General features: G+C 34.3%; 1 protein-coding gene across 4 annotated transcripts in view; it reads right to left on the reverse strand.

The window, feature by feature from the left end:
- UHRF1BP1L (UHRF1 binding protein 1 like) overlaps nt 1–13965 on the reverse strand; it is a 101818-nt gene that overhangs the window by 22467 nt on the left and 65386 nt on the right. Inside the window, exons 13-17 of one of the 4 annotated variants that reach the window (XM_029205225.1) lie at nt 9299–9492; nt 6347–7845; nt 5805–5980; nt 1834–1976; nt 1009–1159 (exon numbers count right to left, since the gene is read on the reverse strand). In XM_029205225.1, the coding sequence (XP_029061058.1) occupies nt 1009–1159; nt 1834–1976; nt 5805–5980; nt 6347–7845; nt 9299–9492 (2163 nt within the window). Of the gene's footprint in view, nt 1–1008; nt 1160–1833; nt 1977–5804; nt 5981–6346; nt 7846–9298; nt 9493–13965 lie in introns of those variants that run through there. The other 3 variants (XM_029205226.1, XR_003791088.1, XM_029205227.1) reach the window with 3 other exon arrangements.

A 13965-nucleotide genomic window follows, 5' to 3' on the forward strand; every position in this document is an offset into this window, starting at 1 on the left:
AAAACCACAAGAACAGGATACGTGATTTTACCAAATATCAAGTAACATGCCAGACTCAGAAAATGTTTGCTTATAAGCAAGATAATGGAATACAAAAATTGACACTTATTCTAGTGTAGAACTAACTTTGACCTTTTAGGATTACTTTATCACTCTTTTTTTTTTTTTTTTTTTTTTGCGGTATGCGGGCCTCTCACTGCTGTGGCCTCTTCTGTTGCGGAGCACAGGCTCCGGACGCGCAGGCTCAGCGGCCATGGCTCACGGGCCCAGCTGCTCCATGGCATGTGGGATATTCCCGGACCGGGGCACGAACCCGTGTCCCCTGCGTCGGCAGGCGGAGTCCCAACCACGGCGCCACCAGGGAAGCCCCTATCACTCTTTTAATACAGAAAAGATTTTAGTTTTCTCAGACCTATCATCTCAAAGAATGAGACAACTGAAAAAGTAAAAGATGAAACTTAACAGCAGAAACAAAGAGAAATGAGGAAGTACTTCTTCAACAGGTTATGTTTCTAATAACTTAAAGTACTTTATTGAAATATGGTAATCTAAAAGAACAAATCTCTTGCATTATTATAAATAAATGTCATTTTCTGTGAATGCATTTATATCAAAGACAGAATTGCTGGTAAATCATATGGGTAAAAACAAAACAAGTTTAGGCTTTCTTGGTGGCACAGTGCTTAGGATTCCACCTGCCAATGCAGGGGACACGGGTTCAAGCCCTGGTCCAGGAAGATCCCACATGCCGCGGAGCAACTAAGTCCGTGCTCCACTACTGAGCCTATAAGCCACAACGACTGAAGCCCGCATGCCTAAAGCCCGTGCTCCACAACGAGAAGCCACCGCAACGAGAAGCCCGTGCACCGCAACAAAGAGCAGCCCCCTCTCGCCACATCTAGAGAAAGCCCCCGCGCAGCAACAAAGACTCAACTCAGCCAAAAATTAATTAATTAATTTTTAAAAATTAAATTAAAAAAAAAAGTTTAAATCACATTAAAGTCTTACCTACTGGACGATTACAAAGGTAATGCCGTAGACTGATATTGCCTAACTGATCTGGTGTCACTTGGTCTACTTGAAGACAGATTTCCATATCTTCCCCTCGGATGTCAATTTCTCCATTAACACCAATAATTTTAAACACCACAACTGACATCTAATAAGGATTGCATAAATAATATTAGAATACCAAATAATTTAAAACAAAATTTAGGAAATAACACAGGAAACTACTATAACCTCTAAAAATACAACTGTGACTTAATAAACCAAAAATATATTTGTGATCAACAGAAAGCAGTTATTGCACTACAGTGATAAACTTCCACTTCCTTTCTTCCTACTTAGTCAAGAGAATATTTTTAGGTCACAAAGATTAATTATATGACATTTCTGTGTGAAGTTATTTTCACTAAATGCTGAACTTATTTTCTAAGTCATCCATAAGAATATTTCACTGGGTGAAGATGGCTTAAAATAAACCAGTAACATTTCTTTTGTAGACAGCCCCTCATAAGGACTGACCATCATCTTTACTATCAAACTTTCTCAAAGTGTATTTAAATTGAACTAAGATCAAAATATAAAGAATTGAAAAAAGAAACATAGAACCTTCCCTCAATACAAAAAAAAAAAAATTTAGAAAAGTGAAATTCAGAAAAAAATGATTCAGTAAGACCAAAAGAAAACTTTCAAGAGTAGAAAGAGCAAAGTAAATCACCCACAATCTAAGTCAATTCATTTTACATATTAATGTCTTTAAATGTGTACATATTGAATATGAGATAAAGTTGGTGGCATTTCTCTTCATAGAATGTCTCAAAAGATTACCAGGTCGTCATGATTTTCTTGAGCACCCTCTGAATTTGTACTGATGGCATCTGGAGAGGTTTCACTATAATTCTGTAGGTTTTCACTTGCATTTGACCGATCTGCTGGGCTCTGGTAATTTGTAGTTGAGTTCTTTTTAATACCTGAAATAATACAGAAATAAACTACTAAATTAAAATCAGTTTACACATGGTCCAACAATGTTACATTTATCTAACCAAAACATTATTTCTTCAACACTTTCTCAAGCACAGCCATGTTTAAAAGACAATAAGCAAAGAAAAATTAAACTGTGGTTAGTTAGCAAATAATAAGAAATAACTTTCCACAATAAAACATTAGAGATACTAAACCCTAAACTTAGACAGTATGAAAAGAAATCTACCACAGCCGACCACAGTCTGTGTTCTTCCCATTGCAGGTGTGGTGCTGGCGTTACTAGCAGGTTCCTGGTCAGCCAGCTTTGCCTCCTCTATTCTACCCAACATTCAGTGGTCCCAGTCTGACCACTTCATTTCCCTTTTCAGTATCCTACGGTTCTTCATCTACATGAAGTTAATGCTACTACTATCAATGTGATTGTTCTCCATCCTTATCGACCTGCCTTAATTTCTCAACATGCTATATTTCAATATTTCTCAAACTGTCTGTGGTAAAAGGCAATTTAAAAAAATTTTTGTGTCCATAACACATCAATACTTTAAAAAATACTATAAAAATAATTATTGAAAATGAATCTAGAAAAATCAGAAGAACCAAAGACACAAAAGAAAGCCTCAATTTTTTTTCACTTCAATTTTGCATGGATTCTGACTTTATATTTTAAAAAAGCTAATAATTCTGAAAATGATTTCAAGGATTAATTCACTGAATGATACAAGCAATCAAGTTACTCTTTCACTAAATCCTTTTGCTTAAGCGATAGTATTTTACAAAGCTTTACTTTGTTGCTGTTGTTGTTGTTAGAAACATCTTTGTTATGTCTTCATAACACTTCAGTGCATGCATTATAGAATGAGTATCACTTCCATTCACTGAAAGAACACTCTGCTGAATGCAGCTTGCAAGTAGCTGGTTAAAAATTTCTTTCTTTTCAGATGTACATTATAATTTGTTATCTGTATACACTACAAAGTGATCACCACCAAAAGTCTAGTTTACCATCCATAACCATACAATTGATCCCCTTCATCCATTCTGACCATTCCCCTACTCCCTTACCCTCTGGTAACCACCAATCTGTTTTCTGTATCTATAAGCTTGTTTTTGTTCTGTTTTCATTTGGGTTTTTTAAAAAATATATCTCACATATGAGTGACATCATATAGTATTTGTCTTTCTTTGTAATAATTTTTTATTATTATATTTACTACTATATAATTAGGTTCTAACCCAGTGCCTGACAAAACAGTAGGTGCTCAATAAATTATTTATTGAATGGGTGAATAAAATGATTTTTAGGGCCAGGAAAAATGCATAAATACAATTGTGGTATGAGGAGATAATAAACTCCCATTTCACAGGGAATTCCTAACATTGCCAGAAGTTAAGATTTCACAGATAAAATAATATTTAAGCTAAAGTAAACAGAAAGAAAAAAGAACACTCTAGGCACAGGTACAAAGGCTAAAGAAGTTTGTCATAGTGAAGAGATTGACAGAAAGACTGAAATATACTATAGTATAATTAAAGTGTAGTAAGCACGTGGGAAAACAGCAGAAAAGGTAAGCTGGGGCCATATCACATGGAGCAACTGTCAGTAATGTTAAGTTTTTTAAACTTAATAGCCTTATAGTTGTTAGAAGTTATCAGGACTAAAATGGAAATTGACATGATAGTATATACATTTTTAAAAGAATATTCTGCCGGTGGAATGAAGTATGAACAAGAAATTGACAAGAAGAGAATTGGGGAGACTAGTTAGAAGCCTGTGGTGGAGCGGTACTCCAGCTACACATTTGTTTGTTTATAAATATGCATGTATATTCAAAAATATGTACTCACAATATACCTATGTATGTATATGTGTATGCATATGTGTGCATTAGTGTGCATATGTATAAACATACATGTATATAAAAACACACAGAAAAAGGTCTGAATTATGTCAATATATACCAAAAGTCAATGGTAGTTACTTCCGGAATGGGGAATGGTATCAGGGCAGAGTAAGGGTGGTATTAAAGTGATATTCTAGATATCCCCATGACATCTGATTTTTTTTTAAAGAGAAAGTATTCATATATTTCTTGTAAAATTAAAACAAAAGAGAACTCAGAAAAAACAAACCTTTTCCCAACGAAAATCAATTCCTTTGACAGAAAATTATTACAGTTCAGGAGAATAATGAATGTACAGTCACATATCGTCTAAGTGTTACACATAAAATTAATGCCCTTGTATTTTTCAAGATCCTAAAAACAGCCTACTGCTGGGATCTATTCTAAGACAGTTATTAGAAATGAAGACAAAAATTTATGAACAATGATATAATTATAGTATTTTATAGCTGTGAAAAAACTATAAACAATCTAAACATCCAGTATCAGGGAAACAATTAAAAGGTGAGGGTACATTCGTATGACAAGTTAATATAGACAAGTGATAAAAAGCAGGTTGAAAAACCATATATATGATGTAATACCAAATATACATATATGTGAATACATACATATATATATATATATAATATACATTTATAAGATAAATTATAATCGATATCTCTAGATTGTGGGACTTTTGGGTTATTTTATTTTCCAAACTGTAGTTGTTTATATTTTCCAAGTTCTCCACATTGAGTGGTAGTCACTTTTATTAACTATTTAATTTTCAGAAATAAGAAGAAAATCACTGATGCTTTTTACGAGTAAGTAGAGGTATTTTCTACAGGAACTGTTTTTGAAGCATCATTTGATCACAAAACAGAAATCCTCTATTAAAGTAGAATTTTAAGCCATAAGGGGGCAAGGGAAGTAGGCAATAGAGCTATCTGTGAATCTAGAATAGATTTTTTGACCCATACCAGTAACTTGTCTACATTTAACTGGTAAAGTATGCTGGAAAGGGGTTTGCTATGAATTGCCTATAAAAGTGTTGGGTTAAGGCTTTTAGTTTACATATAGTAATCATTTCCCAAGTCTGGGGTACTAGCATAGCATACTGGTTGGTTAAAAACTGAGGTTCCTGAGTCAGACTAGCTGAGTTCCAAATCTGCCTCTATTACTTCCTGACTGTATATTCATTTCTCTAAGCTCCAGTTTCTAAAGCTATGAGCCTTTCCTTTCCTAAGCTGTTTTCAACTACATCAATAGGTTTATTACTCTTCATATACAAAGTAATTCACATTTGCCTCTGGTCTCTTATGCTTTAGGGTCTGTGGCAACTATTCTCTGGCTATGGTCCATGGTTTTTTTCCTGTTCACAAAGTCCCCAATGCCTTAGTGATGGGGATGCACCTAATACTAAGTCATTCCTGGTGGTCTGTACAAGGGCATTAGTTGCTTCTGAATAAAATAGGGGAATCATGTAGTTCCATCATACACTATCATGCATGAAAGAGAATTCTGGTTATGGGAATCAACAGATCCAGTCTGGAAAAATTCCAGTCATAGGACCACATAGTTGAGAATTCATCATGCAAATTAAGCCTACCTAATCAAAATTCCAGATATAGGAGTCCCTGTGATAGAGGCTAGTAGAATTAATGTTGTCTGCTTTACGATCTAAATGACTGTATATAAATAATTGCTGGATGTCGTCCATAAAAAGGAAGGAGTATCTGGTCAAAAGAAGCAATGAAACAACCATTAGAAAGTTAGGTACGATGCTCTTTGTTTTGTGCATGTATGTGTGTATAAATAAATAAGTCTTTTTGGGCTGTGATTGATTACTGAATATAAATTTAAAAACTTAAATACCACTTCTAAGATTTGTGTATATATAATATGAATTCTTAAACTGTATTGCTTTACCTTTTTCCAAAAATATATGACTATCACTTCCATCACTTTCTAACAACTGTTCTTCCAATATCATGCTGTCAAGTGAAATGGTATCCAGTGAGGTTTGTGAGGGGCTTCTTCTCATGTTCTTGTAAGAAACAGAGAGCGGAGCCATGTTGGGTGGGCAACGTTCCTTAGGCTTTCTACTGTTAACAAACAAAATTATCAGAAAATCATCACATAAAAGGAAAAGAATTCTTTCTAAAGAATACTTCAAACAAAATAAATATATATTTATATAGTATACACAATTTTTAAAATTATATAAGCTTAAAGTATTTTCATATTTTGAAAACCCTACTCTTCCATGTGTTAACTCTAACAATGCCATATTTATCATGGTTTTCTGTCCAAAGCCAAAATATACTCATAAGTACATGCACATGCATGTGCGTGCACGCACACACACACACACACATACACACACACACAAATAAAACACACACACACACACACACACACACACAAATAAAACAAACCCCCCACCCCAAATTCTAACAGTCAGTTGTTACCTTAAAGATGACTGTGATGTAAGTGTTCTGACTGTGGGTGCTTCTTCTTTACTGATTTCCATGTTCTCAGAGAGTGAAACTGTTTCTGGAAGCAAATCTTCAGCTTTAAAGATTGACTCTATGGTTTCATTTCCTTTACTAGTTAAACTATTTGAAAGTATGTTCTGATTACCACCATTATCAAATGACAGGATACTTGAGTCTTCTCTGTAGTTTAAGACACTATTTGAATCTGTATAAGACGAATCCTTTTTGCCACTTGTTTCTGATCCAATTTCTCCTGAGCCACTTTTGCAAACAATTCCACTACTTTCATCTTCGCTTATTTTCCCTAAATTTTTATCTGATAAATAATCCAGAAAAGAAATACCTTCCTGCAGATTTGTATCACTAGCTGATTTAAAAAGCAAAGAATCCTTCAAAGGGACATGGCTAAGGTCAATACTCATAGATCTGTTGTCTGACATGTGATTGACAGTTACACTTCTAATTTGTTTTATACCACTATTAACTTGTTTTCTTTTTGAAGACAAAAATTCTCCACTTTCTGTAGGCAAATAATCAGGAACCACTGGACTCACACTTTCAGAAACAGGAGACTTAAGACTATTTGCTTTATCTACTGGATGAAGCAAAAGAGCCACTTCCGCACTTTTAAGTAAAATTCCAATGCAAATGGATGTCTGACTAGCTGGATTGCCAGTCACAGCTTCTACATCTTTCCTTAAATTCTCTGAAAGCAAAATAAGTGACTCATGGAGGAAAAGCAGGAGCAGATACTGGTAGTGATTGATTTGCATACTGACATGTTTATGAATGTGAACCAGGACATGAATATCTGCATCTGATGATGAAGAGGAAAATCTTAAAAATGTATCTGAAGGTTTCTGACTACCATTTGTCAAGGGATCAGACTCTGTACTATAATACTCCTTCAAGAGCTTTTTCCGCTTCCATCGGCCAGTCAGATCACTAGACTCACTTTGTGAGGTATTTAGAGATATCTGATTACAAGTCTGCAGCAATTTTTGTGACAGTGCATACCTTTTTGGTTGACAAATCCAGATGGAAAGAGGGAAAGAATCTACAAAATTTATTGGTCGTCCTTTTCCACTTTTCATCCCTTCATAATCTATCCAAAATTGAGAAAAGTACACAGCCCAAACATCCGTGGCAGCAGAAGTTTTAAGAGTGTATTTATTCAACTTAGGAGTAACATTTCCTTTATAAACTTCATGCAGTTTGGTATCTTGTTCATGAGCATGTCTCTGGAAGATTGGATGCAGAAGATTAAAATTGTCACCAGATTTGGGGAAACTGGTATATGTTTTACTGAAAAAATCACAATCTTTGAAGTCTTGAAACAAAGCTTCTAAATCAGAATGTCGACAGTTTGAACAGTATCTAGTATTTGTAGCAATCATTTCTGAACTCTGAATAGAAATTGCATGTGGTTGATCTTGATGACATTCAGATTTCATTTCAGAAGGAACGACAAACTAGAAGAGAAAAAACATTAATCTAGTCTGACTTACAAATCCATATATCTTGAAGATAAAATAATCAAGAGCATGACTTGGTTCAGGAATTCTTTTTGACATTTTGCCCCAAAACACTAATTTTCTATCTTGACATAAAATACTCTCCCTCCCAAATCTTATTTAACCAAATGAAAAAGGCTTAAATGATTAACAACTAAGAAAAGAACCAAAGGAAAAAGACCAATAAATAATGAATAAAGTACATAACACACATATACATATTTGTAGACAATATATCACAAAATAAAAGGAACAAAACTGAATTAAATCAATTATTAAATGCTTACTGTGCCCTGAGTATATATACCCCCTGAGTAAATAAGAAAACACAAAGGTTGGAAAAGATAATTTTTTGTTACGATATTTTAAATGCAAGCAATTTGGAGGATGACTAGATAAGTAAATGGAATGACTGGATAACTGTCATTAGAATCACTTTTCTGGGATAAAACTATTAATAAAATAAACTCAGGAGTATAGGTCAAACGATTTAGTAAAATTATTTTCTACAGATAATTAAGCCCAGTCCTCAAAATATTCACAACAAAGAGTTCAAACTGACTGGTTTCAAAACTCAAACTGCCCATATTCACAAAATATAAAGATCATTATGTAATTGTGTTTTAAATTATAATTATAAATGTTATAAAGTGTGTCTCTTTATATTGAATATTTTAAGGTCTTTGAAACGATCTTTAAAACATTTCTGCAATGCAACCGTTGAGCATTATTAATCTCATTTTACAGAGAAGAAATTAAGGGTATGTAAATTTAGGCTACCAGCAACAGAGCTAGAAACTGAAATATTCATCCATGCCCAAATCTTATTCTATTTACTACATTATATGGTTTTTTTTTTTTTAGCTTCCTTCCTTTAAAGTTTAAATATCCATGGAATTCTGATTATCAACTACTTGGCTATAATAAAACACAACTTTCTAATATCTTTGGATATTAATAACAGAATAAATGTAACAAATAAAACCCAGATATAACTTAGAAGTGTCACTGTGTTATTTACCCGTCTTAAAAAAATTTTATCAGCTCCAGCAAGAAGTAGAAAAAAAAAAGATATTTAAATTTACTTCTACTGCTTACCTCCAAATGGATGAGCTCCAGTAAGAAGTAGAAAAAAAAAGACATTTAAATTTATTTCTACTGCTTACCTCTAAATGGATGAGCAGGGGGAAAGAAAAGGAAGAAAAGTAGAGAAAGAAGGGGTGGAGAAGGGTGGGGAAGCAGTCTCTTAAAGCTTCCATAATTGAAAACTGAAATTAAAATTCAAATTTCAAAATCAAAATTAATATTGCAATGAAGTTGACTTATATTTGAGCACCCATCTTAAATCCTGGAAATAACTTTTCTTCTGTAAAAATGGTTTTGTTCTCACAGCCACTTGTTTATATGGTACCTTTAGCATTAAGCCATCAACTCGAATATCAACATGCTCATCAGATTTTGAATTGTCATTCAACTTGTACACAGCCATAAACTGATTAAGACTCTGTTTCAAATCCAACAGAAACTGATTTAACCATAGAATACTTCTTTCATCCACAGTAAACTGTAGTGCATTCAGCTGGCTATAAAGGTTGGGAGATGGAACTGTGGAGAAAAAAAATTTTTAAAGATTTTTAATAAACTGATAGTTTTAAATCTTCCCTGAGAAAAGAAAATACATTTTAACCAAGTTTTATTCTTCTTAAATTAAGATTAAAAGATTCTGCCATGTTATTTACAAAATTAAAGTGATACTACATGTAGATGATAGCAAACACATTTGGAGAGACAGAGAACATCGTTCATTGCTTCACTAATGGAAAAATATGCAGTTTAAATGCAAATCAATTAAGAAAATGGTAACAGGTACATATAGATAACTACCTTAAATGTAAATAAATTAAATGCTCCAGACAAAAGACATAGACTGGCTGATTGGATACAAAAACAAGACCCGTATATATGCTGTCTACAAGAGACCCACTTCAGACTTAAGGACATATACTGACTAAAAGTGAGGGGATGAAAAAAGATATTCCATGCAAATGGAAATCAAAAGAAAGCTGGAGTAGCAATTCTCATATCAGACAAAATAGACTTTAAAATAAAGACCACTACAAGAGACAAAGAAGGACACTACATATTGATCAAGGGATCAATCCAAGAAGAAGATATAACAATTATAAATATTTATGCACCCAACATAGGAGCGCCTCAAAACATAAGGCAAATGCTAACAGCCATAAAAGGGGAAATCAACAGTAACACAATCATAGTAGGGGACTGTAACAACCCACTTTCACCAATGGACAGATCATCCAAAATGAAAATAAATAAGGAAACACAAGCTTTAAATGATACATTAAACAAGATGGACTTAATTGATATTTATAGGACATTCCATCCAAAACCAACAGAATTCACTTTCTTCTCAAGCACTCATGGAACATTCTCCAGGATAGATCATATCTTGGGTCACAAATCCAGCCTTCATAAATTTAAGAAAATTGAAATCGTATCAAGTATCTTTCCTGACCACAACACTATGAGACTAGATATTAATTACAGAAAAAATCTGCAAAAATACAAACACATGGAGGTTAAACAACACACTACTAAATAACCAAGAGGTCACTGAAGACATCAAAGACAAAATCAAAAAATACCTTGAAACAAATGACAATGAAAACACGACAACCCAAAACCTATGACATACAGCAAAAACAGTTCTAAGAGGGAAGTTTATAGCAATACAAACCTAACTCAAGAAATAAGAAACATTTCAAATAAACAACCTAAACTTACACCTAAAGCAATTAGAGAAAGAAGAACAAAAAAACCCCAAAGTTAGCAGAAGGAAAGAAATGATAAAGATCAGATCAGAAATAAATGAAAAAGAAATGAAGGAAACAATAGCAAACAACAATAAAACTAAAAGCTGATTCTTTGAGAAGATAAATAAAATTCATAAACCATTAGCCAGACTCATCAAGAAAAAAAGGAAGAAGACTCAAATCAAAAGAATTAGAAATGAAAAAGGAGAAGTAACCACTAATACTGCATAAATACAAAGGATCATGAGAGATTACTACAAGCAACTATACACCAATAAAATGGACAACCTGGAAGAAATGGACGAATTCTTAGAAAAGCACAACCTTCTGAGACTGAACCAGGAAGAAATAGAAAATATAAACAGACCAATCACAAGCACTGAAATTGAAACTGTGATTAAAAATCTTCCAAGAAACAAAAGCCCAGGACCAGATGGCTTCACAGGCGAATTCTATCAAACATTTAGAGAAGAGTTAACACCTATCCTTCTCAAACTCTTCCAAAATATAGCAGAGGGAGGAATACTCCCAAACTCATTCTACGAGGCCACCATCACCCTGATACCAAAACCAGACAAAGATGTCACAAAGAAAGAAAACTACGGGCCAATAGCACTGATGAACACAGATGCAAAAATCCTCAACAAAATACTAGCAAACAGAATCCAATGGCACATTAAAAGGATCATACACCAGGATCAAGTGGGGTTTATCCCAGTAATGCAAGGATTCTTTGATATATGCAAATCAATCAATGTGATACACCGTATTAACAAACTGAAGGAGAAAAACCATATGATCATCTCAATACATGCAGAAAAAAGCTGTCAACAAAATCAACACCAATTTATGATAAAAACTCTCCAGAAAGTAGGCATAGAGGGAACTTTCCTCAACATAATAAAGGCCATATATGACAAACCCACAGCCAACATCATTCTCAATGGTGAAAAACTGAAACCATTTCCTCTGATATCAGGAACAAGACAAAGATGCCCACTCTCACCACTCTTATTCAATATAGTTTTGGAAGTTTTAGCCACAGCAATCAGAGAAGAAAAAGAAATAAAAGGAATCCAAATCAGAAAAGAAGAAGTAAAGCTATCACTGTCTGCAGATGACATGATACTATACATAGAGAATCCTAAAGATGCTACCAGAAAACTACTAGAGCTAATCAATGAATTTGGTTAGTAGCAGGATACAAAATTAATGCACAGAAATCTCTTGCATTCCTATACACTAATGATGAAAAAACTGAAAAAGAAATTAAGTAAACACTCCCATTTACCACTGCAACAAAAAGAATAAAATACCTAGGAATAAAACTACCTAAGGTGACAAAAGACCTGTATGCAGACAACTATAAGACACTGATGAAAGAAATTAAAGATGACACAAACAGATGGAGATATATACCATGTTCTTGGATTGGAAGAATCAACACTGTGAAAATGACTCTACTACCCAAAGCAATCTACAGATTCAATGCAATCCCTATCAAACTACCAAGGGCATTTTTCACAGAACTAGAACAAATAATGTCACAATTTATATGGAAACACAAAAGACCCCGAATAGCCAAAGCAATCTACATATTCAATGCAATCCCTATCAAACTACCAAGGGCATTTTTCACAGAACTAGAACAAATAATGTCACAATTTATATGGAAACACAAAAGACCCTGAATAGCCAAAGCAATCTTGAGAACGAAAAATGGAGCTGGAGGAATCCGGTCCCTGACTTCAGACTATACTACAAAGCTACAATAATCAAGACAGTATGGTACTGGCACAAAAACAGAAATACAGATCAATAGAACAGGATAGGAAGCCCAGAGATAAACCCACACACCTATGGTCACCTTATTTTTGATAAAGGAGGCAAGAGTACACAATGGAGAAAAGACAACCTCTTCACTAAGTGGTGCTTGGACAACTGGACAGCTACATGTAAAACAATGAAATTAGAACACTCCCTAACACCATACCCAAAAATAAACTCAAAATGGATTAAAGACCTAAATGTAAGGCCAGACACTATAAAACTCTTAGAGGAAAACATAGGCAGAACACTCTATGACATAAATCACAGCAAGATCCTTTTTGACGCACCTCCTAGAAGAATGGAAATAAAAACAAAGATAAACAAATGGGACCTAATGAAACTTAAAAGGTTTTGCAGAGCAAAGGAAAACATAAACAAGATGAAAAGACAACACTCAGAATGGGATAGAAAATTGTAAATGAAGCAACAGACAAAGGATTAATCTCCAAAATTTACAAGCAGCTCATGAAGCTCAATATCAAAAAAAAAACAGCCCAATTCAAAAATGTGCAGAAGACCTAAACAGACATTTCTCCAAAGAAGATATACAGATTGCAAACAAACACATGAAACGATGTTCAACATCACTAATCATTAGAGAAATGCAAATCAAAACTACAATGAGGTATCACCTCACACCAGTCAGACTGGCCATCATCAAAAAATCTACAAATAATAAATGCTGGAGAGGGTGTGGAGAAAAGGGAACACTCTTGCACTGTTGGTGGGAATGTAAATTGATACAGCCACTTTGGAGAGCAGTATGGAGATTCCTTAAAAAACTAAAACTAGAACTACCATATGACCCAGCAATCCCACTACTGGGCATATACCCTGAGAAAACCATAATTCAAAAAGAGCCATGTACCAAAATGTTCATTGCAGCTCTATTTACAATAGTCAGGGCATGGAAGCAACCTATCTTGGATTGGTCCTTCGATAGATGAATGGCTAAAGAAGATGTGGCACATATATACAATGGAATATTACTCAGCCATAAAAAGAAATGAAATTGAGTTATCTATAGTGAGGTGGATGGACCTAGAGTCTGTCATGCAGAGTGAAATAAGTCAGAAAGAGAAAAAGAAATACCATATTCTTACACATATATATGGAATCTAAAGAAAAAAAAGATTCTGAAGAACCTAGGGGCAGGACAGGAATAAAGATGCAGATGTAGAGAATGGACTTGAGGACACAGGGAGGGGGAAGGGTAAGCTGGGATGAAGTGAGAGAGTGGCATGGACATATATACACTACCAAATGTAAAATAGACGGCTAGTGGGAAGCAGCCGCATAGCACAGGGAGATCAGCTCAGTGCTCTGTGACCACCTAGAGGGTGGGATAGGAAGGGTGGGAGGGAGATGCAAGAGGGAGGAGATATAGGGATATATGTATATGTATAGCTGATTC

Source organism: Monodon monoceros, unplaced genomic scaffold (assembly GCF_005190385.1).
Source record: "Monodon monoceros isolate NGI ecotype Baffin Bay Population unplaced genomic scaffold, NGI_Narwhal_1 Super_Scaffold_6, whole genome shotgun sequence".
Lineage (NCBI taxonomy): Eukaryota > Metazoa > Chordata > Mammalia > Artiodactyla > Monodontidae > Monodon > Monodon monoceros.